The following is a 22,788-nucleotide window of genomic DNA, read 5'->3' as shown; positions in this document are numbered from 1 at the left end:
GGAGGTGATTCATATTTTCTTGATCGAGGATTCGGACGTTCGGAGGAATGAGGAGATGGTATGAGTAGTAGCTTCCGAGTCACTGAGGATCACCAGGTTTGATTTGATGTTTCGCTAATGAGATGGATACTATGTAGAGAGTAAGTGCTAATTTGCTTCTCGAGTTTGTTGAGAGTGAAGGAACGAAGGTCTGACTGGCATCAGGTACGTAAGTAACCATAACCTTGAGTTGACCACCATGCTTCGCAGGAGAGGAAGGTAGTATCGGTTAACGTTGAACTGATCGCTGATCTTTCCAGGCCAGATCTCACGGGGATTATAACATATGAAGGCTAGCTACCAAGTTCCACCAGAACTTGTATTCTATGCTCCGTAGAGTAACGACCAACACTCATGTACGAATGGTCCAGGGTGCGATGCCGGCCGTTGATGCGGACACTTGCTTCCATGGGACGATGCCTGCGGAAGGCAAGGTGTCGATTCTACACATTGAGGACTTCAGTAAGAAAGGTGGTGAATTGCCATATACCATAAACCAAGCCTTTCAGCAGGCGACCTCGACACGACCCGGGCCCGGCCTTGTTATCATTATACTCCTCTGTTTCTCTAAGATCCATTGGAGCTTAGAAGAGCATCAAGGTTAGATAGAATAAAAACTGCGCTGTAGATCAAAACCATTTGACCTTCTTTAATAGGCTAAGTTGCTTTAACTTATATTTCAAAGAGGGACTTCTGGGAGATGACGAGATACGTGGATATTAGCGAAGTGGTCATTTACACTAGCGTATTTTCAAGTTGTTCAAGTTTGAATGGGGACATGAGAGAAAAGTCTTGAGACCGATTACCTCTGTCTTGACCTTGAAAGTAAGATGTTGTATTAAGTTAGGAGACTGTGTGGCTGTATATCCAGAGGCTCATGAAGGTAGGTAGGCGGACTGCGGACTGCGAAGTGCATATGGGGATGGATGGACGAATTCATAGATTAAGTAAAAGGACCAGGGAGAAAGATGGATATTCCGAGGTAGTCTTTCTCAAGAGATTCACGTACATCTCATGTACCAAGTAAACCATTACTCCCATGGGTCAAGTACCTATGCAACCAATAATAGACATGTGGTTAATTGTGAGTTCCTCAAGGAGCTTCGTTTCTTCCTTGTAAGGCAGGGGTTGCACGAGAGAATCCAAAAAAAGCTTTTTATTTAATATTTTAAGTATGGACAAGGCGGTTTCAAAACCGGTTGATTATCAGCTGCAACCCGGACCTACTCGATCTGGGAACTCCATAACGCCGCCAACCCGCCAGATAAAGGTCAAGCTAGAAATTGTAAATAAGAATCGAAAAGAAAAAAAAAAAGGAGAAAACTCCAGCACACATGCTCTCCATCCAATCTGATTTTGTCCTTGTCTTTGTCCCCTTGCCTTGTATGTATCCACACCTTTTAAAATCCATATGCACTTTGTCCGTAAGGCGTGGCGCCGTACGGGGTTTGCGCACTGGCGCCCCATGCACTGGCACCGCCGTTTCCATACGATGTCAAGTTCCCGTCTATACCCTCTGGTGGCTCGTAGCCATCTGCGTCACCCCCGCCCATCATATCATGATCCTCCAGGTGACCGGCTTGGCCGTCTTCGCCTTCGCCTTGGAGTACGGAGACGGTGGTGGCTAGCTTGCGCTGGAGACATACGATGCCCTGTTGGATGATCATGTCTGGTTCGAGGTTTCCGATACTTTCTACGTCGACGTAGAAGGTGTTTGGCTCGGCGTCGTAGTCGAAGGGTTGATCTGGGCCAGCGGCTGGCTCCCATGCGGCATTCTCTGAGATGGGCCTAATAAAGCAGTTAGTGAGAGTTCAAAGTTTCTAAGAAACAAGCAAGCAACCAAGCAAGCTGAAGTGCAGATGTAAATACGTACCACTCCTTGACAGGATCCGCCTCATACCAGTAATCCACATGACGCATATTATTGTTGGGATCATACTCAAATCCCACAGCAGAAGTAGGTGCCCACTTCGCATGCTCCTTCGCCGTCCCCTTCTTCGCAAGACAACTCAACTTGATCTCCTGACCCTTTCGCAACTTGCAAATCAACGGTCCCTTTCCTTCAGGATCCGTAATAACAGGATCCCCAATTGTATCGTTAACACGCTCGCCACGAATCATAAGATCGCGCGCATAAACAGCCATAATACCGTTTCCGCACCGTGCATGCAATGTCAACGTCACACTGCAACGCACACAGTGGTCTTCGCAGTCGCAGTCTCGGGTATATTCGAGATCCTGGTCGCAATTCTTTGCGTTTAGGGGGATCATACCGAGACGGTGAGCAAGCATTTCATCGGGAAGGATGGAAGAGTTTGTTTCGATTTCAATTAGATCGAGCGCTACGGTGGGGACTTCGGCGAGGATTGCGCGGCGAAGGGAATTCGCGAAGGCGAGGTCGACTGAGCTTAGGCGGAAGTCGACACGGTAGGGTTCAGCCTGTTTAGCGCGTTAGTTGGGACTAGTTTCATTTTGGGATTCTTGATGGTTTAGTTTGGTTTGATTTACCTCACGGACGGTGACTTGAGGGCCTGTTGGCTCCTCCATGCCTAACATGTCATAATCCATCTTTGTAACTTTGATGCGGGCAGCGTTTTGTCGCCGCCACTGGGGTATAGGGTAGGTTTTATTTGCTGTTCATGCACGGAGATTCGGATAGAAGAGGATTGACGATTTGTCAAGCTTGCGGGACAAAGATGCGAGAGATGTGGGGAGGTAGAGAGGTTGGATGTGTTCATTTGGTGAAGATCGCGGATTTGCTCTCGGAGCAGCAGTTTGGCGCTTTTCCTAATTGGGAACCGCCTAGATGGGTGAATTCAACTTCATAGATTTGCAGCTATGTTCTCGTTCTTGAAGTTTCTCTTTGAAAACTACAGAGATTATCTTAAATTTTTACAAAATAGAATGCTCAATTAGATGAAGGTTTGGGTGGAGAGCAATGGTTCAGAATCAGATTCAAGTGCTAGCAATCTCGGTAGACTTGGGTATACTGGAAAAATCCAGATATTGAGAAATAAGATGAGACGAGACGTTTCTCCATTTCCTTACATCCTTACAATAAGTGGGATATAAGGGACATATCTCGCCTATTAATCTGACCATGGGCAAAAAAAAAAAAAAAAAAAAAAAAAAAAAGGAGTGAGGCAAGTATGCCCTCCAACTGCTTCCGAGCCTAGTACTGGTAAAAGGGCAGATCGTCTATGAGGTGACAGGTAGCAGGAAAGCAAAAACCGAGGCTTAAATACGCCGGGAAACAAAAGGGTCGGGTGAAAGAAGCCCAACCGCGACAGCAGTATATGCGATGCAAGGTCAAGTAGAAAGGAGAATAGAATAGGATCAAAAAAGCAACAGACAAAGCCACCGATTTCTCCATCTTTTTTCTCGCGCTCTCTCTTTTTTTGGTCTGGGTCATGTCGAGTCATCATCGGGATGTAGCCATCACAGCTTCACCCGAGTTTCCATGTATGAAACAATTAGGAAGAAAAGAAAAAAAAGGATGTATCAAAACATATGTACGAGCAGAGCAGCCGTGACTATCGCTGCAGCGAACTGCGATTCAGTGCTTCTAGCAGTTCGGGTCGATTTGCCAACGCTGTGGCCGCCTGGGTATAGCTGACCCATTTGCGCTGGCGTTTGTGTTTTTCAGGCCATTCAGCTTCTTCCTTGTCTACTGTTACTTCGAAGAACTGGTATGAGGCCTTGGGCACACTGGGGGTCAAAGCATTGGAAGGGCGCATGTCGGGAATCAATCCCAGATCGCGGCGGACGCTGCAGATGACACCAGCTTCCTCCCAGGCTTCACGACAGGCGGCTTGCTGAGCTGTTGCTTCATCGGTCTCCCAGCCACCTTTGGGGAGGACCCAACCGCCAGGTCCAGCAGATTGGATCATGAGGACTTTGGTTTTATCGGCGGAGAGGGGGACGACACCGGCGACTAGACGTTCACCTTTGGAACCATACCCTGCGACGCAATAGGATGTTAGCATGCAGTTCGAATTACCCAGAGAGGTAAGGACATATGGGGCGAATATGAAAGGACAAGAGAAGAAAATAAAACATGTTAAGATGACACTTACGTTGGTTCTTTCGCCCTGTTCGGGCTTCCATGGTCCGATTTTGAGCCATTGTAATACCGCAAAAGTTACCCGATCTGGTCAACCGAGGAAGAAGTGGGTTGGGGGTATTTTTTCTTTCTCTCCCAGACACCGCCGGCGGGTGTGTAAGGAATAGAAGAGAGAAGGGGAAAAAAAGAAAATAGAAGAATTAAAGAATGAAATAACCAGCAGGATTGAAGAATTGGGGTCAGAGAAAGAAATATGACCCAGGTCAGAAGGGAGGGAAAGTAGCTGATCAGCTTCGAAGCTCCCGCGGAGCCCTTCTCGGAGGAGACGGAGACGTTGACAGGAAGCTTTTCCCAAGATGAAGCGGGTGTACAACGGTTTCTGAGGGCGGTCGGGGAAGGAAATATAATTTTTTAAAAAAATAATTTATTTCCTTTCTTTTTGATGTCGAATTGCGGGGAGTAGAGAGGGTGTCAAGAGAGGAGAGGAATTAAGTCTTCCCATTCATTCCCGTAGTGGGCGAAAACCAAGGAGAAGAAATACAAGGCATGGTGGATCAGAAGTTTAGGGAAAATGGAGGGAGAAGTTGGAAATGGACGGAGCAAATGAAGGGCAAATGGAGGGGCAGAACGGCAGAACCGGCGGCGCACGGAAACTGACTAACTGTACGGACATTACATACAGTATTAAAGTACTTAAATATTAGATGTTAAATGTTAAATGTTGACTTTGTTGTTTTTTATTGTTTATTTGCAAATTGAATATATTATTCTCTGTATCTTTCATGACTCATTGTTAACTTCTTCTTTGTCCTGTTTCCCTTTTCTGTGGTTTCTATACCATACAGGTCACATGACCCTATGGTGTGTGCCCCCACGGGGCTCACGGGCTCACAATACTAAAATAGAAGACGAAATTTGTAATCTACCATAAACCCACGATACCTAGATTATATCCCCTTATAAGACTCAATCCTGTATTCAAAGTACTGCAAAGTGCAAAGTGCAAAGTGCAAAAAATAGGAGCATCACTTCAAGCCCTAAGTAAACTTCAGTCTTCGGGTACGAGAGACCCTAAACTCCGGTACCGAGTGTTGGGAAAGTCGGAGCGATTCGATACAGATCCCCCCCCCCCCATCTGGTAACCGGGCACGATGCCTTACATATCATTCCAGGTGACCCAGAATTCCAATCTAGAGCCTAGAGCCGAGCCTCAAGAATCAGTTCTGTACCTGGTACAGATAACTTGTAATTGTACCATACCAACCCATATCATACACCTAGACAAGTGTGGCCACATCACCAACACTCATTCATCCTCTTATCCCCATCCACTCCATTTCATTCATGAGAGCAAATCCTGTACTGATCCACTTGGATCAGTTTGCCTGCATCTGACAACCAATTTCTACTTCCCGCGGGGACCGCCAACCAACCGAAGCCTACCTACCTAATCATTACTGGGAAGACAAAAAACCTACTAATGAAACCTCACTGATGTTGACGCCGAACACGCGCGACAGCTGTCGCTCGTTCGACCACTAGGTACGTCCCACTTTGCCCTGTAGCGAGCCACTAAGGTAGAGATCTGCTGCCCCGTGGCGCTCCCACTGGCCCTCATGCGCGCCGTGAGTGGGCAACTTAGTGGGGGTTATGTCAATCACACCTCGATCCGAGTCGAGATCTCCTCACGACCACGTCAAATCAATACTAAACGATAGTCTTCAGAGCATGTTACCGAAGCTCGTGCGTGAACTGTAAATTAATTAATTGACTGAGATGTGAGAGATGCCCGAGGTCCTAGATGTCATTGTTTATTTTGAGTTTCTGATTTGCGGTCCCCTTGGGGCGTTATTAGACACGTCATTGTAGGCATGTCATAGTGCAGCGGCTTTAGCTACTAGTATGTCTGGAGTCCGAGCACCTAGGCGTCATAGGGCGCTTGGCGATCAGTTACAGAATGGTCTGTCAATTCAAGTTCAATAACTTGAACTGCTTTTTCTTTAACATGGACAGCCCAATCACATCACACATATACATAACAAAATGGTCCAGCAGTAGTGCTCATAAGCTCCTTCATCGCAATAGGTCTCCCATTCGCATATCCAACATCAACTATCGTGTCAAGCGTAGTATTCCCAGAAGGCGGCTCATTCAAAAACGTCCCCGTGCCCGAAATAGCATTCTGTCTCCTTTCCAAATCAAGATTCTGCCATATCCACCAAACACGATCAATCATACCATGATGGAGCCAGAATGCAGGATCCCCAGGACTAACATATACATCGCGACCTGGATCTCCGCCCATGGAATAGTGTCCTCCACCATGAACACCGATTGCACCACTACCCGGTACACCTTGCATAACCATCTCGAAGTCCCAGATATCATTGTTCTCCAGGATAAGCGATACAATTGAGGTGTAGTTTGCGTATGATTGGAGTAGTGCAGATGTGAGATCTCGTTTTAGACATCGAGGATTGTAGTTTAGGGGGTTGCTTGCGATGCTCATGTTTCCGCCTGGTAGGGATAGAGCTGCGGGGCCGAGATGGAGTTTGTAGTTTTTGAAGGGGCCGCTTGTTATGCAGCCTCCGCCGGTTCCTCGGGGGAGAATGACTGGGGCGTAGGAGCCTAGTGAGAGGATTATGTTGCCTTCGTTAGGGATGTAGGCGCCATTTCCTGATAGTGATGTTGAGGAGCCGTCGAAAACGGGGGACTTTTCCATTGCGGAGGTGTCGGCTCCCCAGTCCCAGTATCTGATTATTTAGTAAATCGGTAAATTAATAGATCCGTATCAATTGAAGACGATTGACACTCACGGATAGTCGCCGACATAGCCGCATTCATTACGAAGAGCTTGCTCGAACTCGTAAATGAAATATCGATGCCAGGCTAGGAATGTACCCTTGATCCAGATATCTTGTTAAATCTTGTAGCTTTTATTTTCACTTGAAGACGATCTAAATCCGTACCGTGAAATGGATCCCTAATGTTTGATTGATATGAGTAGCCACAAAATCATCATATCGTGTCTTAGCCCCCGGGGCTAAATGGGATGGTGTCCGCGCCGGTTTGCTTTGCAGACAAAGAACAGAATTGATATACTTCTTCTTTTGTACTGAGGAGAATGATCTCCAGTTACGACGAACGTGTAGGTTGTTCTTTGTACATTCTTGATCTTTGTTCAATGCGCTTTTGTGAATGGGGTTTGCTATGTTTTCACTTGTGACCTCGAGGGCGATTTTAGCTAGCTTTTCAAGCTGAATCGCTGCTATTGCTATTGAAGAAGATGGCGCCGATAAGGTAGATGGTGCTTTTTGGTGAGTGAATATGTTGTTTTGTGGGTTTGTTGGGATTGCTGAGATTTGTAAGGCCAGTAGTCCGACTGTAAGAAGATGGAGGATAAATTTGTACATTGGAACCCTGTAACTGCCTGGGTGGACGATGTAGTTTTAGATTGAAAGAGAAGAAGAAGAAATTACATGAAAAGTCCAAAACACTGGAATTAAAGCTGCACTTAAAGCTTTAAATCTAAGAGATAAACACGGTCAGGTTTACCGATCTGCTAGAGCCAATGAGATCCACGATGCTGTTCACCGATATTAAGAGGGCACTTTGAGGGGTTATCTTTATGCACGTTTGACTAAAATAGGGCGATTGATGCAGCAAAAGACCTCGCTATTGGCATACAACCTGGTCAGCAATGCATGGTCTTTCCCCCTCGTGGAAGCCGCATGCATCGTGAGTTCTAGACCTCTTGGCCTAAGCTTGTAGTTTTAAGGTTGGGGGCTCTCGGGTACCAGCCTGAGAAGGTTATGGTGGACGGTAGATGTTTACATTTAAACTATTTCTCCTAAATTTTTCCATTTATTCGTGGCTCAACATAACTTCTATCCTATTTTCTAGCTTCTCCAAGCTACCGCCCCCTCTTTAGTACTTTTGTCGTGGCCCCCGCTTTTTCCACCTCGAGGCTGTAGAAGATAAGGAAAAAAGACATGAAAAACAACAAAGAGCTGAATATGTAGATCTCCCATATCTTAATATTTTCCCTAGCTCATCAGAACCTGCCACCACAAATCAAACATTCAGTACAAACAACGCGGAAATGAGATCTACCCGCTGCTAACCCTGTCCCCACTTCTGCACCGAACGACCTAGGGCTCGGGATCCGTCAGAATGGTAGGGCCGTACTCGTGTCGGCCCCCTGTCGCCCCTCGTCTCTTCCCCTTGAACATATTCATCCACACACAACCACGGGCAGTCAGATCGCCGTAATCATGGAAGAAGAAAGCATCTCCGTCGTAAGATACTCTTGGCGTCATGGGGACGGATTCGGCTTACGGTATCGATCGGGCAGGATCCCACTTTTTATAGCATGGAGAAGTTGGGAGGGGACGATGATGATTGGCAGTCGTGAGTGGGGACCAAGGTTATTCGAGAATTGAATTCGTCAATGCTTACCATTTCTGCTAATAGAGATACGGAGTCCATTGCTTCGGCTATTGCTAAGGGGAGAATAGCGAATGGTCGTCGGTAAGTATTCTTTTGATTTTATTGGGTTTCTAGATGGATTATTGACTGTTACTATTTAGATATCAAGCGCTGAGAGATGAAGAGTATTGGTTAGTTCCCCTTTGCTTTGTGTATCTTGATATGAGACTTATTGTAAATAGGGCTCCGTCTGATGATCGTCAGCTTGAGGCATATGAGACTGGGTAAATTCGAATTCGTGCTGTAGCCGGTGGCACAAGAATGATATCATGGTGAATTAAATATACTAATATCTACTACAGACATATAGTATCACTTCTGCTGGAATATCATGGCGAAAACATGTTACATCTAGCACCGATTGGTGAAAACCCAAGAGTATGCTCGTTTTTTTTTGGATCATGTTTTCCCAATTATACTAATATTATGATAGCATATTTTAGACGTTGGAACAGGCAAAGGCAATTGGGCAATGTAAGTTCAAGTCGATCTTGAAACTCGAGAACTTCTCTAACATCCACCCAGGGACGTTGCAGACAAGTATCCAAGTGGTGAATACCCTTCTTTATGAATTCTACCCTCAATTTACTAAACTATGATTAGCAATGGTTCGTGGCGTGGATCTATTCCCACCTCCGATCAGTTGGATGCCCCCAAACTGCAAAATTGAGGTAGACGACCTTCTCGAAGAATGGACATGGAAAGAACCATTTGACTTCATTTACATACGCCACCTATTAGGATCCTTCAACGAAGAAGGATGGGCTACATTATACGACCGATGTTACGAGTCAGTTCCCATCTTCCAGGTTGTAAAAAATCCACCTCAACGATCATAACCTAATACTTGGAAAACTTTAGAAACCTCGAGCCAGGCGGCTGGATAGAACAACTCGAATTTGATGTCCGAATACACACAGACGATAACTCATTACCAGAAGACTGTTCACTTGCTGGATGGGCCGAAAACTTTATTGGTTGCTCTAATCGAGCAAATCGATCTCTAACAATTCAGGAAACTATGCGAAAATCTATTGAGAAGGCTGGATTCACCGATATTCAAGAGAAAGTATACAAAGTTCCTCTTGGTCCTTGGCCGAGAGATAAAGTCCTTAAGGAACTTGGGAGACTTCATCATGAACATTGGTCGGCGGGTATGGAGGGGTATGCGATGTGGTTGCTTACCAAGTTTGGGGCCCCGACGCCTTGGACTCCGGATGAGGTACAGGTTTATCTTGCTAAAGTTAGGGGGGATCTGAAGAATCCTACGATTCATGGGTGGGAATATGCGTAAGTTGACTTGTCTTGGGGTATCTTGTTTTCTTGTTTTGAGGATTGGAGACGCTGATATTTTCGCAGACGACGAGTATGGGCTAGGAAGCCTTCGGAGGATGAAACTTATGATGAACGTATAGAGCCTGGGTTTTTGCCTTAATCTTCATTGGAACCTCAATAATAGCGGATCAGATTGGATCAGGCTTTCCATGTTGGATTATTGTCGTGAAATTTGGCGCATTGCTTTAAGTTCTGTGTTGGGATGCTCTCAAGTAATAACACATTGGCGGTATATTTTGTTTTTGTGACTTTGATATCTCAAAATATTCAAAATAATAAGTTCAATTAGTTCTTGGTAGAGAGTTGGTGACTAGTGATCTGAATAATAATCTGAAAAGCAATATTTATTTTATTTATTCTTATTTAAGCTCGTAATTCAAAGTACTATAAATCATCATAAAGGAGCGTTTACCGGTGAAAATCACCTTTCCTCAACGTGACATAACATAATTATCATCCACCGAAAACAATATCTCTTCTTGTTCCCTGTCACCTTCCAATAAATGAATTCGCAGTCTCAATATCAAATTCCAATAGGTTTTGGATCAAGCTTCAAGACGGACATCTTCCTCAACACCTCAAATGGGGTGACCAGCTCCCTTGACTACTTCTTAGTCTTTCCGCCATAAAGTAGATTTCAACTCAGGTTTGGCGGACTCTTCACATTTAGTGTCCGTGACCACCGTGGTGGGGAGGGGGAGGAGGTGGGTGTCGGTGGTCAGATTCATCCGAGGTATCTTCCTCGCGCTTGTGTCCGTGGCCACCGTGTGGTGGAGGAGGGTGTCCATGCTCGGTCTCAGCTTCAGTAGATTCTTCACGCTTGTGTCCATGGCCACCATGGTGAGGTGGAGGAGGTGGGTGTCGGTGGTCAGATTCATCCGAGGTATCTTCCTCGCGCTTATGTCCATGGCCACCGTGGTGAGGTGGAGGAGGCGGGTGTCCATGTTCAGTCTCAGTCTCGGTAGACTCTTCACGCTTGTGTCCGTGGCCACCGTGGTGAGGCGGAGGAGGCGGGTGTCCGTGCTCCGAATCATCTGTAGAAGCTACCTCACGCTTGGGATGATCCTTTGGTCCGGGGTGACCGTTGTTGGCAGGTGGGTGCGAGACTTCACGCTTTGGGTGGCCGTCACCATGGGGACTACCATTGGGATGCTGGGGAGGAGGACCGGGCTTCTCAATGGCGTTTGATGCTGTAGTGTACATTAGCATTTTATTTCGTCTTTGGAATATCTAGAAATATAGACACGGATCATGATATTGGTGCTGACATACCTGGTTCAGCAATAGGAGCTGCACCGACAAGGCCGGCGACCATCAAAGTGGAGAGAATGACGGAGAGCTTCATGGTGAAGTTGAAGTTGAAGTTGAAGTTGACTGAATAGATGAATATAAGAGTGATAGTCTGAAGAGCTTGAAGTTCAATCTCAATGTAGATGAAGATGAAGACCTTGAAGATTCCTGGTTCCAATGCTCCTTTTATATATTTTCTCCCGAGCTCTACAGCCTGAGCTCGAGCTCAAGCTCAATGTCTGATACCATGAAATATCCATGTCTCACCCGAAGTCGTCGTCAGCTTCAAAGCTTCGCTCCAATTCTGCAAGCTACAAAGCCACGATGCAATGGCTTACGAACGCCTGCAGCTCAGATGTAGTCATATTGTAACTGTACTCCGGAGCAATTGCATATGTGACCTGGTAGTAGATGAAAGAGATGTAAGATTGGAAAATGTGAGATGTCGATCTTACTGGAAATCTATGCCGATGATCTTCGCTCCTCGGACAGATTTAGTAAATTCTTCCTTCAAAGAAAGCGTGACTTCATTCTAGGAATGCAGTGCATGTGGCCACGCGTGCTCTGGCTGGGATTGATGGTGAGGGAGATCCGAGATCAGGGATGCAAGGGGTAGCTGCAGTCAATGGCGTGCATTGAGCATTAGCTCGGTTTATAACATGTATGTATCTGACAGCCGGTTTGATGCATTGTTATCGAATCGGTAGTTGGTTCAGACTGCTAAGCAACGCGTAGGTGCAGCGGGCGGGCGGATCTATCTATTTGTTTTCTGATGCTTCATTGTGGAGACCGTGGTTGTTGTAGCTTGAATGGCCACGAAAATATAGACGAAAGGACTTTAAAAACAGCCATTACTATCCGGAAACGATAAAATTGATTTATTTTAGATAGATCATGATACTCTATCAATGTTAATTCAAAGGTTCAGTTGCTCGTATTCCTCGTATTCCTCGTATATTCCACTAGTACAAGAATCGGTTCCGCCGCGTTATGGCCTTATCCCCAGCGGGATCCCCAGCATAAAAAACCCCCTGTAAGAGATCAGTATTGGAATAACAACCAGTCCTTAGCTCGAGCCACGTAAGATCACCTGCAGAAAGACTAACCATTTCCGCTAGAAGAAGCTTATCCTGCATTGCATTGTGATCTCCTTTGATGTCTAAGACCAAAAGAGAAAATAACACCGAGTTATAAAAGTCCGAGAACTTGAATCAATAGGCCAGTCTTAGCCACTAGCTGCAATCCTGGCGATCAGGTACAAGGTTCAAGTGTCTTTTAGGTTATGGAATGTTTTTATTGATTGGTCTTAGCCACTGGTGACAAAGTTAAAATCTATACAGTACATTTGGTGTCACGGTTTGACAGGCTCGTCAGTTGTGTCTGGAATCTCAAGTTCTACTTCAAGTTTGCCTCTGCCGATTTATCCATGGAATGGGATGGAATGGAATGCTCCGTGCACGAATATGAAATGACTCGAAGGTTTAGCCGTTGGCTGGATTGTCATTGCGAGGCGATCTTGTTCGCATTTTGCCTGGCTGGGTGTAGTCTCAATTGCTTACTAGTACATATGCGAAGGAGAGAGTTCTAGAGGCATGACAGCCAAAGGGAGTGAGTCAACGTAGATGGATGCTCCTAGCTCAAGTTCATTGAAGCAAGGACCTTGGCTCGTGCAGGAATAAACTACATTGGGCATTCAAGTCGTAGAATGTGTCGAACCATTGCTATCATCTCAAGCCGTTAGGTAGTTAGGCTTATGAATCTGAGCTGATCGGATATATTGAAAATGTCTCAATGCATTCCTGATGCTAACGCGTCCTATCAAAAGACAAACAATAATCCAAAGAAAGAGAAAAAAGATGAACGATGAAACAAATGTTAAAGAAATAAGCAAAATTGTCCATATGTGCCACCATCCATATATCTATCCCTTTTGTCTTGCATGCGCCAGAGCCTTCCGTCCCCCGATTCGCCTAGATATTGAGTTGTATTGTATTGCACCGAAAGAGACAGATCAGCAAGGCCAAGACCGGGAAACGCCGTAGTCAGCTGTAGTCATCGAAAGACCATAATAAGTAATGATTATAGTTGTGTTCATTAGATGACTTCGAACCATAAGAGCCTGTGAGCCAGCCAAACGCCAGGTACATGTGATGAATAAGAAATGACACCGAATCCCATGCTAGAACTGCGGGCCCTGAAATAGGGGAATGATGGTACGGTGTTATTGATGTTTGTTGATGTGCGGAGATGAGAATCCTTGACCGCCGTTCATAGTAGAGGAACGTATTCGCATTATGGCTGGTAGGTAAGGAGAGAGGCAGGTAGGTAGGTACGTAGGTAAGTGGCTGATTATGCGCCCTCAATACCAATGTCATCTTGTCCATCTAGTCCGCCAAACATAGATTGTGGCTGTTTTCGACCAGACCCATACACCATCTCCATAAGTTTGGCTTTCTGTCGTTCACGAACAGATCGTAGATAATCGTATGTACCCTCCAATCCACGAATCTGCCCATCAATTACAGACTCGACGGGTCCAAGCATCCGACCCGCAGCGCCAGAGCTGTGAGGTGAACTCGAACTTCCATCTACACCCATGAAGCTGACGGAGTCATTTCGACGAACGAGCGGGCTAACGAGTCTTCGGCGTAGGGTTTCTAGATTCACCTTTAATGTTAAGAGGCGGCCGCGGTGGTCGACGAGGAGATGCTTGTTCGCGACCGTGCGACTTCGAACATTGGCGAGGAGACGCTTGTTCTTTTCGTATTTGCGGACGGCGGCTGCGTCGGGTCCAAGGACGCGGGTCCAGAGTGAACTGAGCATTTCGCCTTCTGCTCGCTCTTGGGCATCAGATTCTCGGACGACGGTTCGTTGAAGGTTGAGGAATTGGCGATCGATTGATTCGAATAGGGCGAAGAGGGCGGTTGAGTGCGTTAATTCGCTGTTAATGGACTCTTCGAGTACGGAGAGGAACTCGGTGAATGTTCGGGTTATGGTTGAACGGGTGCGTTGAGCAGATGTTGGGCCTAGGACGGCTAGGACGAGATGCCCAAGTGCTGTGGTTGTCGTGGCTGTGGCGGAGACACTGCCGTCTGATACTTCACCGGTTCGTTCTAGGGCGCCGAGTCGTGAGAGCATGGTATGCACATTATCGAACACGATTGTTGGTAGGGTACTCGGTGGTTGTGCTGATAGGAGTTCTAGTTCGCGTTTGGCCCAGTCCATAACTATGAGGATTGAATCGATATCTGAGTCGACGTTGGCGAAGAACCGAGTCAGCTCTAAGGAGAGAGACTTTAATGAGTCTGATAGTTCATCGAGCTGGCGCACGATTATTGGCGCGCTGGTCATGTTTGTGCCACGCACTGACTCGCTCAAGTCCCAAACTGCTACTCCTGTCTCTTGGAGGGTGCCGATTTGTTGAACGCCATTTTCAGAGTAGTAGATCAATGGCTCGAAGGAGCGTGCAAATCCAGAAAGCTTCACGAGGTCGGGAATTGCTTGTGGTAGGCCAGGTAGGAACAAGGCGCGCATGAGCACAATCGAGAGGAAGAATGTGAGAATTGACAGCGTGGTATTGGATTTGGAGCTTGTGAGGCGATCAAAACTATTGCGCAGGTATCCGTATATCGCTGCGATGGGTTCACGATGTTGGACTTCTGCGCGCACTGCAAAACGGATATCTTCAGGCCATGCGCAAGAACAAGTTAGTGTTTCCATGTCTGTAGATATAAACAAACAAAAACAGGGCATAAAAATTCATTGAACACCGAGACTCAGGCAGTGCCTACAATTACTCAAGTTCTCTGTTCCAAATCCTGTTCTATCATCCTCTGCGCCGGTTTGCGCCGTCGTATTCGGCGGCGGACAGGGACTAGGTGATCGTCCTGTTTGCGGGGTTCCTGCGCCCATCGGTAAGGGCACATTGGCTGCGGCTGTGATATCGGCCGGGTCGAAATCATCATTTGTCTTCACTTTACTTGTATCCTCGAGCGCATCTTCATACTGTGGACTTGGCTCGCGCGATAGCGACGGCGACATGCTTAGACCTATGGTAGGTCGGAGCTCTGGGCGCTGATTGAAATTGCCTTTGCGCCGATAGGGCTGATGACGATACCAGCCGCTCCCTTGGACATAATCATGTTGTCGCAAGCCTGGAGGTGACCAGCGCTCGTGGGGACCTGGTTCATCGATCTCACCATCGGATTCTTCGGAACGGAACCCTGAGTGCTGCGATGGCATGCCGAACAGTGGGGAGCGGTGCGCATTGCTGTTATTTTCAAAGTCTTCGAGCGACGCATCTAGCGACGGGTGGTCGTCAAAGACGTTGTCTAGCTCGTCCAACATGGCGGACGGCGTTTGCTCGGATCGGCACTGCAAGTCGGGAAGTTGTCGCAAGGACGCAGCGTATAGCGACGTCCTGCAATATGTTGTTTACTAGGTTTTGCTGAAATGGAGCGGTTAGTAGAAGCGAAGCGATGGATGTGAATCGCATGCGCTGATACAGAGTGGATGCAAGTAGAGAGTAGAATAGAGTACGATCAAGTTGGAAGAGGAGAGACAATCGACCCCGCGCGCGGCAAGCGAATGCGATGCGACAGGTTGCGATGCGATGGAAAGATTTGGGCACTGGATTTTTGTATTGTTGCGCGAAATAGTAGGTATGAAATAGAAACAGGATTTGAAGATCTCGCATGGACAAGTAGCATAGAATAAAAGTCTTTGATTGTTCTGGGAATTTCAGGAAATCAGTACGCCTCGAGCAGTAATGTGGGAAAGAGAAGTGAACTCCTCTTTGCAGGAGGGGGGGGGGTAGAGGAGGCTGGGCCAATCCCATTCATGAACTGAACACCCGGTCGATCATGGTATCGAGGATGTCTTCGTGGTAAGTACAGTGGAAGTAACCATTGGTGGAGAGTTGGTGGAGAGTTGTATGTGGATGCAAGTCAAAGCAACTTCCACGGTACTTAGAGTTGTGCCTGACCGCCCATTGCCGCCCAATCGATTCTCGTCCAGACATTCTGAAACACTCCACCAATACAATCGTACAATTCCAAGATACAAGCCATCGTCATGAATGTACATGTCCGATGTACGTGTCCAAGGCTAAATGATATGCATCACATTCGAGGTCACTTCCATTCTTTCTCTCTTAGCCACCCCCTTCCCCATCCCGGGGTTCTACCCAGACCAGATCTGCACTGTGAAAATCGTTCGTACCTGCAGCCAGTCGGAACTACATATGAAAATGTGCGCAAAATCAAAAAAGATCAAAAACGAAAGTGATATTTTTGTGGAAAATTTTAGAGATTCAACATTGAGAAGAGAGTTAAAAGAGATTCTATTGCGGGTCAACCATGATAATTTGAGATAATATTACATGCCCAGTCCCTCAGATGCCCGGAAATCAGCCCACGGCGCCAATAAACCAATCCCAGACGTCTATGAACTCCAAGAGATAGGGTTGTGAGAACGAAAACGAAAAAGCCGTGGTAGAAAAAATTAATCATGCGTCACGTCATTTATGCGGTGGACTCCTTGAGGTAGCTGTATCATAATTTGTTAGTCTGTTGCTCAGAGTAGATTGTGCATAGAATTGCAGGATTGGATTGGAAACATACGTGATGAGGTCGTTGCGCTCCTTGCCCTTCTTGAGACCACCGAAGGCCATCTTGGTACCGGGGATGAACTTCTTGGGGTTCTCGAGGTACTTGAACTGTAGCGCAATGCAGGTTAGTCACTGTCACTGTCACTGTAACAGGTCGGGATTGACCAATGTCAGAATAATGGTAACTTACGAGAGTGTCCTCGGTCCAGGTAACCTCAGCCTGCTTGTTGGCGTCGGTGTAGGCGTAACCGTCAACGGCACCGGTCTTACGGCCGAAAAGACCGTGCAGCTTGGGGCCGACCTTGTTGCCACCGGCCGCCTCGACGGTGTGGCATTGAGCGCAGCGAGTCTGGAAAAGCTTGGCACCCTTGGCGGAGTCACCTGGAGCAGATATCGTATTAGCTTCGGCTTCGAGTTCGAGTTCGTTGGTTTGTGTTAAGTCCTCGTTTCGCGCATGCTGAGACCGATTGATGCGCAGAGCACACCGTCGGCCGGCATGGTGAGATGTAGGAACCCGCGGCGACTGGAATCGAATCGTGGCTGAGAGCAGCTGGATGCGATGCAATTGCGATTGGAGAGATTGTAGTAAAGACAGCCGGGTGTGAAGAAGAGGCGACATGGCGAAACGAGTCATGGTTTGATTGGGAGCCGAACTGAGCTGAGCAGGGGGGGGGGCCTTGTCTCTCGCAATAAACAAGCCGAGAACCGGTGGCTCATTCAAGAACAGCAAGCTCCAGATCGCATGCCAGTAGACAATGTTCATAACCAGCTTCCCATTGATGTATCTCATTCAAAACTCATTGTCCATGTCTCCTTGAGGCTCTGTCGCGCATGCCAACATTTTCTTTTGCTCTTTCCGCGACACGAATACCAGCGCTGGTAGGGAGGCGAGGAAGAGGGTTAAGCTTACCGGGAGCGAATGAAGCGTCCTTGCCCATTGTGAATGTGAGTTAAAGAGGATTTAGAAGGGAAAGTGGAAGATGTGTAGCTGTATAGAAGAAGATTCGAATCTTTCAGAGAAAAAAAAGACCAAAAGCAAGATTTTCCCGCGTTTTTGTACCTGGAGCCCGTCGGCTCCCGTGATCCGCCCATCCACCAATCAGGACGCGGTTAATTCAGCGCGACGGGCGCAACCGGGATTGTCTCTTACTTCTCGGTGAGACCACTTCAATGTTCCCTTATGACAAACGCCCAATGCTCCTGGGATTCCGGGGTCAATGGTTGGAATATGGACTTGATGCTCATGTCCAATTCGTTTCTTACTTGTTTATCGAGTTTCTACATACTGGTAATGTCGGATAGAGGGCTTAAGCGGTGGCTAATATTGTTGGCCGCCACCCTGTTCAACGCCTATGATCTCATTGTCCATCATCTACCCCCAAATCGTTTGGTTCCTAGCATTCTATTTTGAACTTCATCTGAAGATATATCATCTTCCAATGCTACGTTCCGTAGACTCGGAGTTCTTCGATTTATTTATTTATTTGATTTGTTGCGTCGAGTCCTGACTCCGTTGCGAAGAACTCCTTTCTTCCCCCTTAGAACTGGAACTGGGGGTATCGGCCCACTGGGGCTTCGAAATGCATCCGCTATCATTCGTGGAGGCTCCATAAAACCTGATTCAACCAGCCCCAAGTGGATCCTGAGGCAGAAAATTGACGTGGGTATTGTGGATTTGTGCTCGTTAGTCAATTTGAGTTGTCCGGCCGACACAGGATAATTCATCGTGGAGCGGATAAACGGCTATGTAGGTACACAGCATCGTACAATAGGGAACCGTCTAATAGGGAATCGTCTGGTTGTGGGAACCTCTTTCATTCCGAAGTGACAAGTCTGAGACATAGGCAAGACATCCACCCTTTTGTCAAATCGGCAGGGAAATTCTATGGAAACTCGGTAGAATGTGATTGAAGCTCAGAACCTGCAGGTCCGCCGGGCCGAGTTCACTGGTGCATGTCGTAGCGCAATTGTTCCAGAATCCGAGGAATCACCTGACTCGACTTCAAAATGGATAATTATGTGTGGGATTATGTAACCATAATCTGTGATGAACATTAATGACAGGCCAGCTGGCCTAATGGTTAGGGCACCTGTTTCCGGTTAAATCGTTCGCAGGAGGTTGCAGGTTCGAATCCTGCGTTGGTCGTCTTTTTGCTTTTTCACTTTTAGTGACGAAGTAGTCTGTTTTTTTATCTTTCTTCTTTCGAGTTTGTTTCTATACTCACCAGGTCAGCGAGTCAATCGACTATATACCCTACAATCTTGTTGTCGTGATACTCCTTAAGAGCCGTGGAACATCTGATATCCACATTCCAATGGCAACATACAATTTTGCAAACTTTGGTAGTATGTCAATGAGCTACAGATAATGACCTAGTTGCACCCTTTTCATACAAAATTCAATCATAAAACTTGGTTGCGCACTCTTAGCAATTTGATTGATGACCAGCTCCTCCCCGCGGAATGATCATGCTACGGCATAAAATTGCCCCGGTGCGTGGTATTTGGTTTTTAGTGCTTCGTTAAATTTGTTAGATTTGTTAAGTTCTCTTTCTATTCCAATATAGCTTAGTATAAACTGATATTTCACCGGCTTGGGTTCTATCGGAGATTGCCCAACTCAGGTTAGTCGCCGGTATTAACTGGAGGTGCCGAGTAAACACAAACTCGTCGGTTCCCAAAACAACTTTATCCTACATTCAAATGCAGCTCGCGATTTCGATATTCGTTAACAATGATCGAGCTCTTTCCTAGTGATTCTTTTCTAAAATCAACAAACTGCAAGGTACATTGAAAAGTTCCCAATGATCACCATGGCCGTACCGTCGGCACTTCATCCATCCTTCTGCATGGTCCCCACTTAGGGCCCTCGATGTCTTTCTTCGAAACGACTATCTTTTTAAACCAATAGTAGAACAAGCCTGATCAGCCAACGTGTAGCTAAGAAAATTTATATTCCCTCAGAGTTTTTCCACCACTCGTTATCTTTAATTTCCTGTATGTTTATTGTACCCCACAAACTTAATATCGGGTTCGAAAGTGGAATAGAATCCATAAATCCCGATATTACGCTCGAAGCCGACGATAGGATTGGATCAAATGGTGGCTGCCTATGTCCACCATGTTTCTGCAATCTCCCGTATAGATTAATTGGTCCCTGGGCTCGTTCGTTGGTATCTGACGACCTTCAGGGTTCTGGAGTATAAGAAGGGCCCTGGTCATGTTTTCTGTAGAAGATCATCCACTACATTCTTTTCCTTTCTTTTCCTTCTTTTCCTTCTGAAATTACTTTCTCTCTTTTACTTTCCCTCCCATTTGGTTATTTTCATTCCTTAAATCATGATTTTCGGTCTTAAGCTCGGCTTGATCGGCCTGATCGGTACTACCGCCGTTCACGCCGCTCCAGCTGCTACCCGTGCATCTGAAATTGAGCAGCGCTCTTCCACTTGCACTTTCTCTGGATCCAAAGGTGCAGCATCGGCCATCAAGTCTAAGACGTCTTGCTCGATCATCGTCCTTGACTCCGTCGCCGTCCCCGCGGGAACTACCCTTGATCTGACTGGTCTGAACAAGGGAACTACTGTAAGAAGTCCGGGCCAGTAGATCCAATATCTGAATCAGTAGCTGATTGCGAACAGGTAATCTTTGAAGGTGAGACTACTTTCGGATACAAAGAGTGGTCTGGTCCCTTAGTCTCTGTCTCTGGAACAGATATTACCGTCAAGGGATCCTCCGGGGCTATCCTCAACGGCGATGGATCTCGCTGGTGGGATGGAAAGGGAACTAACGGTGGCAAGACAAAGCCCAAGTTCTTTTATGCGCACAAGATGATTAGTTCTAAGATCGAGGATATCTATATCAAGAACTCTCCTGTTCAGGTCTTCAGCGTTAATGGAGCTAGTGATCTCACTCTAAGCGGTATCACTGTTAACAATGCCGATGGCGATGATAACGGCGGCCACAACACGGATGCTTTCGACGTCGGCGAGAGTACCGGTGTCTATATCACCAACCCTACCGTTCACAACCAGGATGATTGTTTGGCTGTCAACTCTGGCTCGGTAAGTACTACTTTAAGGACTGATAGACATGGACTTTATTAACACTACCATTCTTAGGATATCTCTTTCACTGGAGCTTCTTGTACCGGAGGACACGGAATCTCCATTGGTTCTGTGGGTGGAAGATCGGATAACACTGTTGAGAATGTCACTATTGAGAACTGCAGTATCAAGGATTCTCAGAATGGTATGTAAACAAAATTATAAGGATCTGCACCATACACTAAAAATATTTTTCTACAGGCGTTCGCGTCAAGACGGTTTACGATGCGACTGGATCCGTCAAAGACGTCACCTATAAGGATATCACTCTTTCTGGAATCTCGGACTACGGTATTGTGATTGAGCAGGACTACAAAAATGGTAGCCCCACTGGCACTCCTACTAGTGGTGTCCCTATCACTGGTCTTACAGTGAGCAATGTGAAGGGAACTATTGATAGCAGCGCCACCGATGTCTATATTCTGTGCGCTTCTGGTGCTTGTTCTGATTGGACTTGGAGCGGTGTCAGTGTTTCAGGTGGCAAGACTAGCAGCAAGTGCAAGAACATTCCTAGTGGAGCTAGCTGTTAGGGGACCCGTGCTGAAGCTGCTGTGTATGGGTTTCGTATACCGGGACTAGATACTTATGTTCTTGTATGTGTGTAGTACTCTTCCGGATTTGCTTTGAGTGTCTCAAGGCTTAGACAAATCTTCCAGTTCGGGATCAATGTAATACTATATCATACAAGTTCTCAAACTGGCCGAACATTCATTCGAACCTCGGACTACTGCTTTTCATACGCCGTAAAAGACCAATCCTCCCATGATATTCTAATCTATCGAGTACCAACTGAGTATAGCAAGCTACTACAACAATCCTGGGAGACACTTGAACTAATTTGATCAAGAATCACCCTGACCTTACGCTTGCGGTCTGAGCGAAAATTCAATTGAAAATTTTTGACTCTATCGGCATATCCATAAAGTTAAAAGTCGAATAGTAAAGCGTCTTTCGTAAATGAAACAGTTTGAAGCTGAGTATATAATGTGATATTCAATACTAAGTAGCTTTGGTATATTACCTAGCTTTAAGATCAATGCTTGCCTTGCTTCTCTGAGGTCTCTGACCCCGAATCCCACTCGTCATCTCCTCCGGCGTTTTCCTCCTTTGCAGCAATGATAATCCACAAGATCTTCTTGGTCCCCTTCGCCTTCTTATCTTCTTTCCTGTCTTCCCTCCAAAAGCTGTCCCAGATCTAGTCCCACGTAGCAATGCCCATAGAAATAATATTGTGTCATTCTCCGAAGACCTAAAGGCGACAGTAATATTTTTTGGGGAGGTGTAGAGCTTGATCGCCCGCAAATTGAGCTAAGCGTCCCAAAAAGCTTCGATCAAGCGCGCACGATCAGCAATAAGCAATTATGCCATGGTCTTCAGAGCTTAGTTAACTCCTAACCAGTATCAGAGGGTCCAGAACCGGGGAATATGTACAGGTATTGTCATAGGGCTGGCCAATCGCCGTTGGGGCATCTGATAGATCAGATAAAGAACAGACATGATCTCCGTGCGAAAGTACATCCCATAATTTACTTCAGCATTGGTCTTTGTGATTGCCTTTAATGCGCAATTTGTGGTTAGCAACACACGTGAATTTGAGTGGCTGTGATTAATTAATCCTCCCGGTTTGCTCCATTTGAGAGACCTTGGCAATGCAAATTGCCAATTAAATGACCATTTCCCATTGGGGATCCATATCACATTGCTTTAAATGTAATAGTAGAGGATTCTGGTAAAGAATGAACATTTTATGTCGAATCAGAACCAATTTGGTTATTATTTCGCCGTAACGAAATATTCTATCATAGTATAGACTTCAATAATGATGAAAACCGGTTGAAGTTGTCCGGGTAGAGGCAGTTGCG

General features: G+C 46.3%; 8 protein-coding genes across 8 annotated transcripts; 2 read left to right on the top strand and 6 right to left on the bottom strand.

Moving 5' to 3' along the window:
- Window positions 1-1,439: 1,439 nt before the first annotated feature.
- Window positions 1,440-2,607, bottom strand: N7478_000075 (DNA-directed RNA polymerase II core subunit RPB3; the record flags this gene model as incomplete). Its single annotated transcript, XM_056916291.1, has 3 exons — window positions 1,440-1,827; window positions 1,913-2,478; window positions 2,548-2,607. The coding sequence occupies 3 exons, from the start codon at window positions 2,605-2,607 to the stop codon at window positions 1,440-1,442; spliced, it is 1,014 nt and encodes a 337-aa protein (XP_056784171.1).
- A 965-nt stretch (window positions 2,608-3,572) lies between these two features.
- Window positions 3,573-4,164, bottom strand: N7478_000074 (NUDIX hydrolase; the record flags this gene model as incomplete). Its single annotated transcript, XM_056916290.1, has 2 exons — window positions 3,573-4,000; window positions 4,116-4,164. The coding sequence occupies 2 exons, from the start codon at window positions 4,162-4,164 to the stop codon at window positions 3,573-3,575; spliced, it is 477 nt and encodes a 158-aa protein (XP_056784170.1).
- Window positions 4,165-6,125: 1,961 nt separating this feature from the next.
- On the bottom strand, window positions 6,126-7,515 carry N7478_000073 (tyrosinase family protein; the record flags this gene model as incomplete). Its single annotated transcript, XM_056916289.1, has 3 exons — window positions 6,126-6,855; window positions 6,919-7,004; window positions 7,072-7,515. The coding sequence occupies 3 exons, from the start codon at window positions 7,513-7,515 to the stop codon at window positions 6,126-6,128; spliced, it is 1,260 nt and encodes a 419-aa protein (XP_056784169.1).
- A 959-nt stretch (window positions 7,516-8,474) lies between these two features.
- Window positions 8,475-10,025, top strand: N7478_000072 (class I SAM-dependent methyltransferase; the record flags this gene model as incomplete). Its single annotated transcript, XM_056916288.1, has 9 exons — window positions 8,475-8,512; window positions 8,576-8,632; window positions 8,692-8,814; window positions 8,893-8,968; window positions 9,024-9,064; window positions 9,116-9,141; window positions 9,194-9,380; window positions 9,452-9,880; window positions 9,950-10,025. 9 exons carry the CDS (start codon window positions 8,475-8,477, stop codon window positions 10,023-10,025), a joined length of 1,053 nt encoding a protein of 350 aa, XP_056784168.1.
- Window positions 10,026-10,591: 566 nt separating this feature from the next.
- On the bottom strand, window positions 10,592-11,270 carry N7478_000071 (uncharacterized protein; the record flags this gene model as incomplete). The annotated part of the gene is made up of 2 exons (XM_056916287.1): window positions 10,592-11,115; window positions 11,198-11,270. The coding sequence occupies 2 exons, from the start codon at window positions 11,268-11,270 to the stop codon at window positions 10,592-10,594; spliced, it is 597 nt and encodes a 198-aa protein (XP_056784167.1).
- A 2,294-nt stretch (window positions 11,271-13,564) lies between these two features.
- N7478_000070 (uncharacterized protein) lies at window positions 13,565-15,562 on the bottom strand (the record flags this gene model as incomplete). The annotated part of the gene is made up of 2 exons (XM_056916286.1): window positions 13,565-14,937; window positions 15,013-15,562. The coding sequence occupies 2 exons, from the start codon at window positions 15,560-15,562 to the stop codon at window positions 13,565-13,567; spliced, it is 1,923 nt and encodes a 640-aa protein (XP_056784166.1).
- Window positions 15,563-16,737: 1,175 nt separating this feature from the next.
- Window positions 16,738-17,442, bottom strand: N7478_000069 (c-type cytochrome; the record flags this gene model as incomplete). Its single annotated transcript, XM_056916285.1, has 3 exons — window positions 16,738-16,762; window positions 16,837-16,931; window positions 17,014-17,442. The coding sequence occupies 3 exons, from the start codon at window positions 17,440-17,442 to the stop codon at window positions 16,738-16,740; spliced, it is 549 nt and encodes a 182-aa protein (XP_056784165.1).
- A 2,720-nt stretch (window positions 17,443-20,162) lies between these two features.
- On the top strand, window positions 20,163-21,456 carry N7478_000068 (glycoside hydrolase family 28 protein; the record flags this gene model as incomplete). The annotated part of the gene is made up of 4 exons (XM_056916284.1): window positions 20,163-20,405; window positions 20,462-20,884; window positions 20,942-21,071; window positions 21,128-21,456. 4 exons carry the CDS (start codon window positions 20,163-20,165, stop codon window positions 21,454-21,456), a joined length of 1,125 nt encoding a protein of 374 aa, XP_056784164.1.
- Between the last annotated feature and the right edge of the window lie 1,332 nt (window positions 21,457-22,788).

This window comes from Penicillium angulare (genome assembly GCF_028827245.1).
Source record: "Penicillium angulare strain IBT 27051 chromosome Unknown utg000001l_segment0_segment0, whole genome shotgun sequence".
In the NCBI taxonomy this organism is placed as follows: Eukaryota; Fungi; Ascomycota; class Eurotiomycetes; order Eurotiales; family Aspergillaceae; genus Penicillium; species Penicillium angulare.
This window is presented reverse-complemented; position numbering and strand designations above follow the sequence as displayed.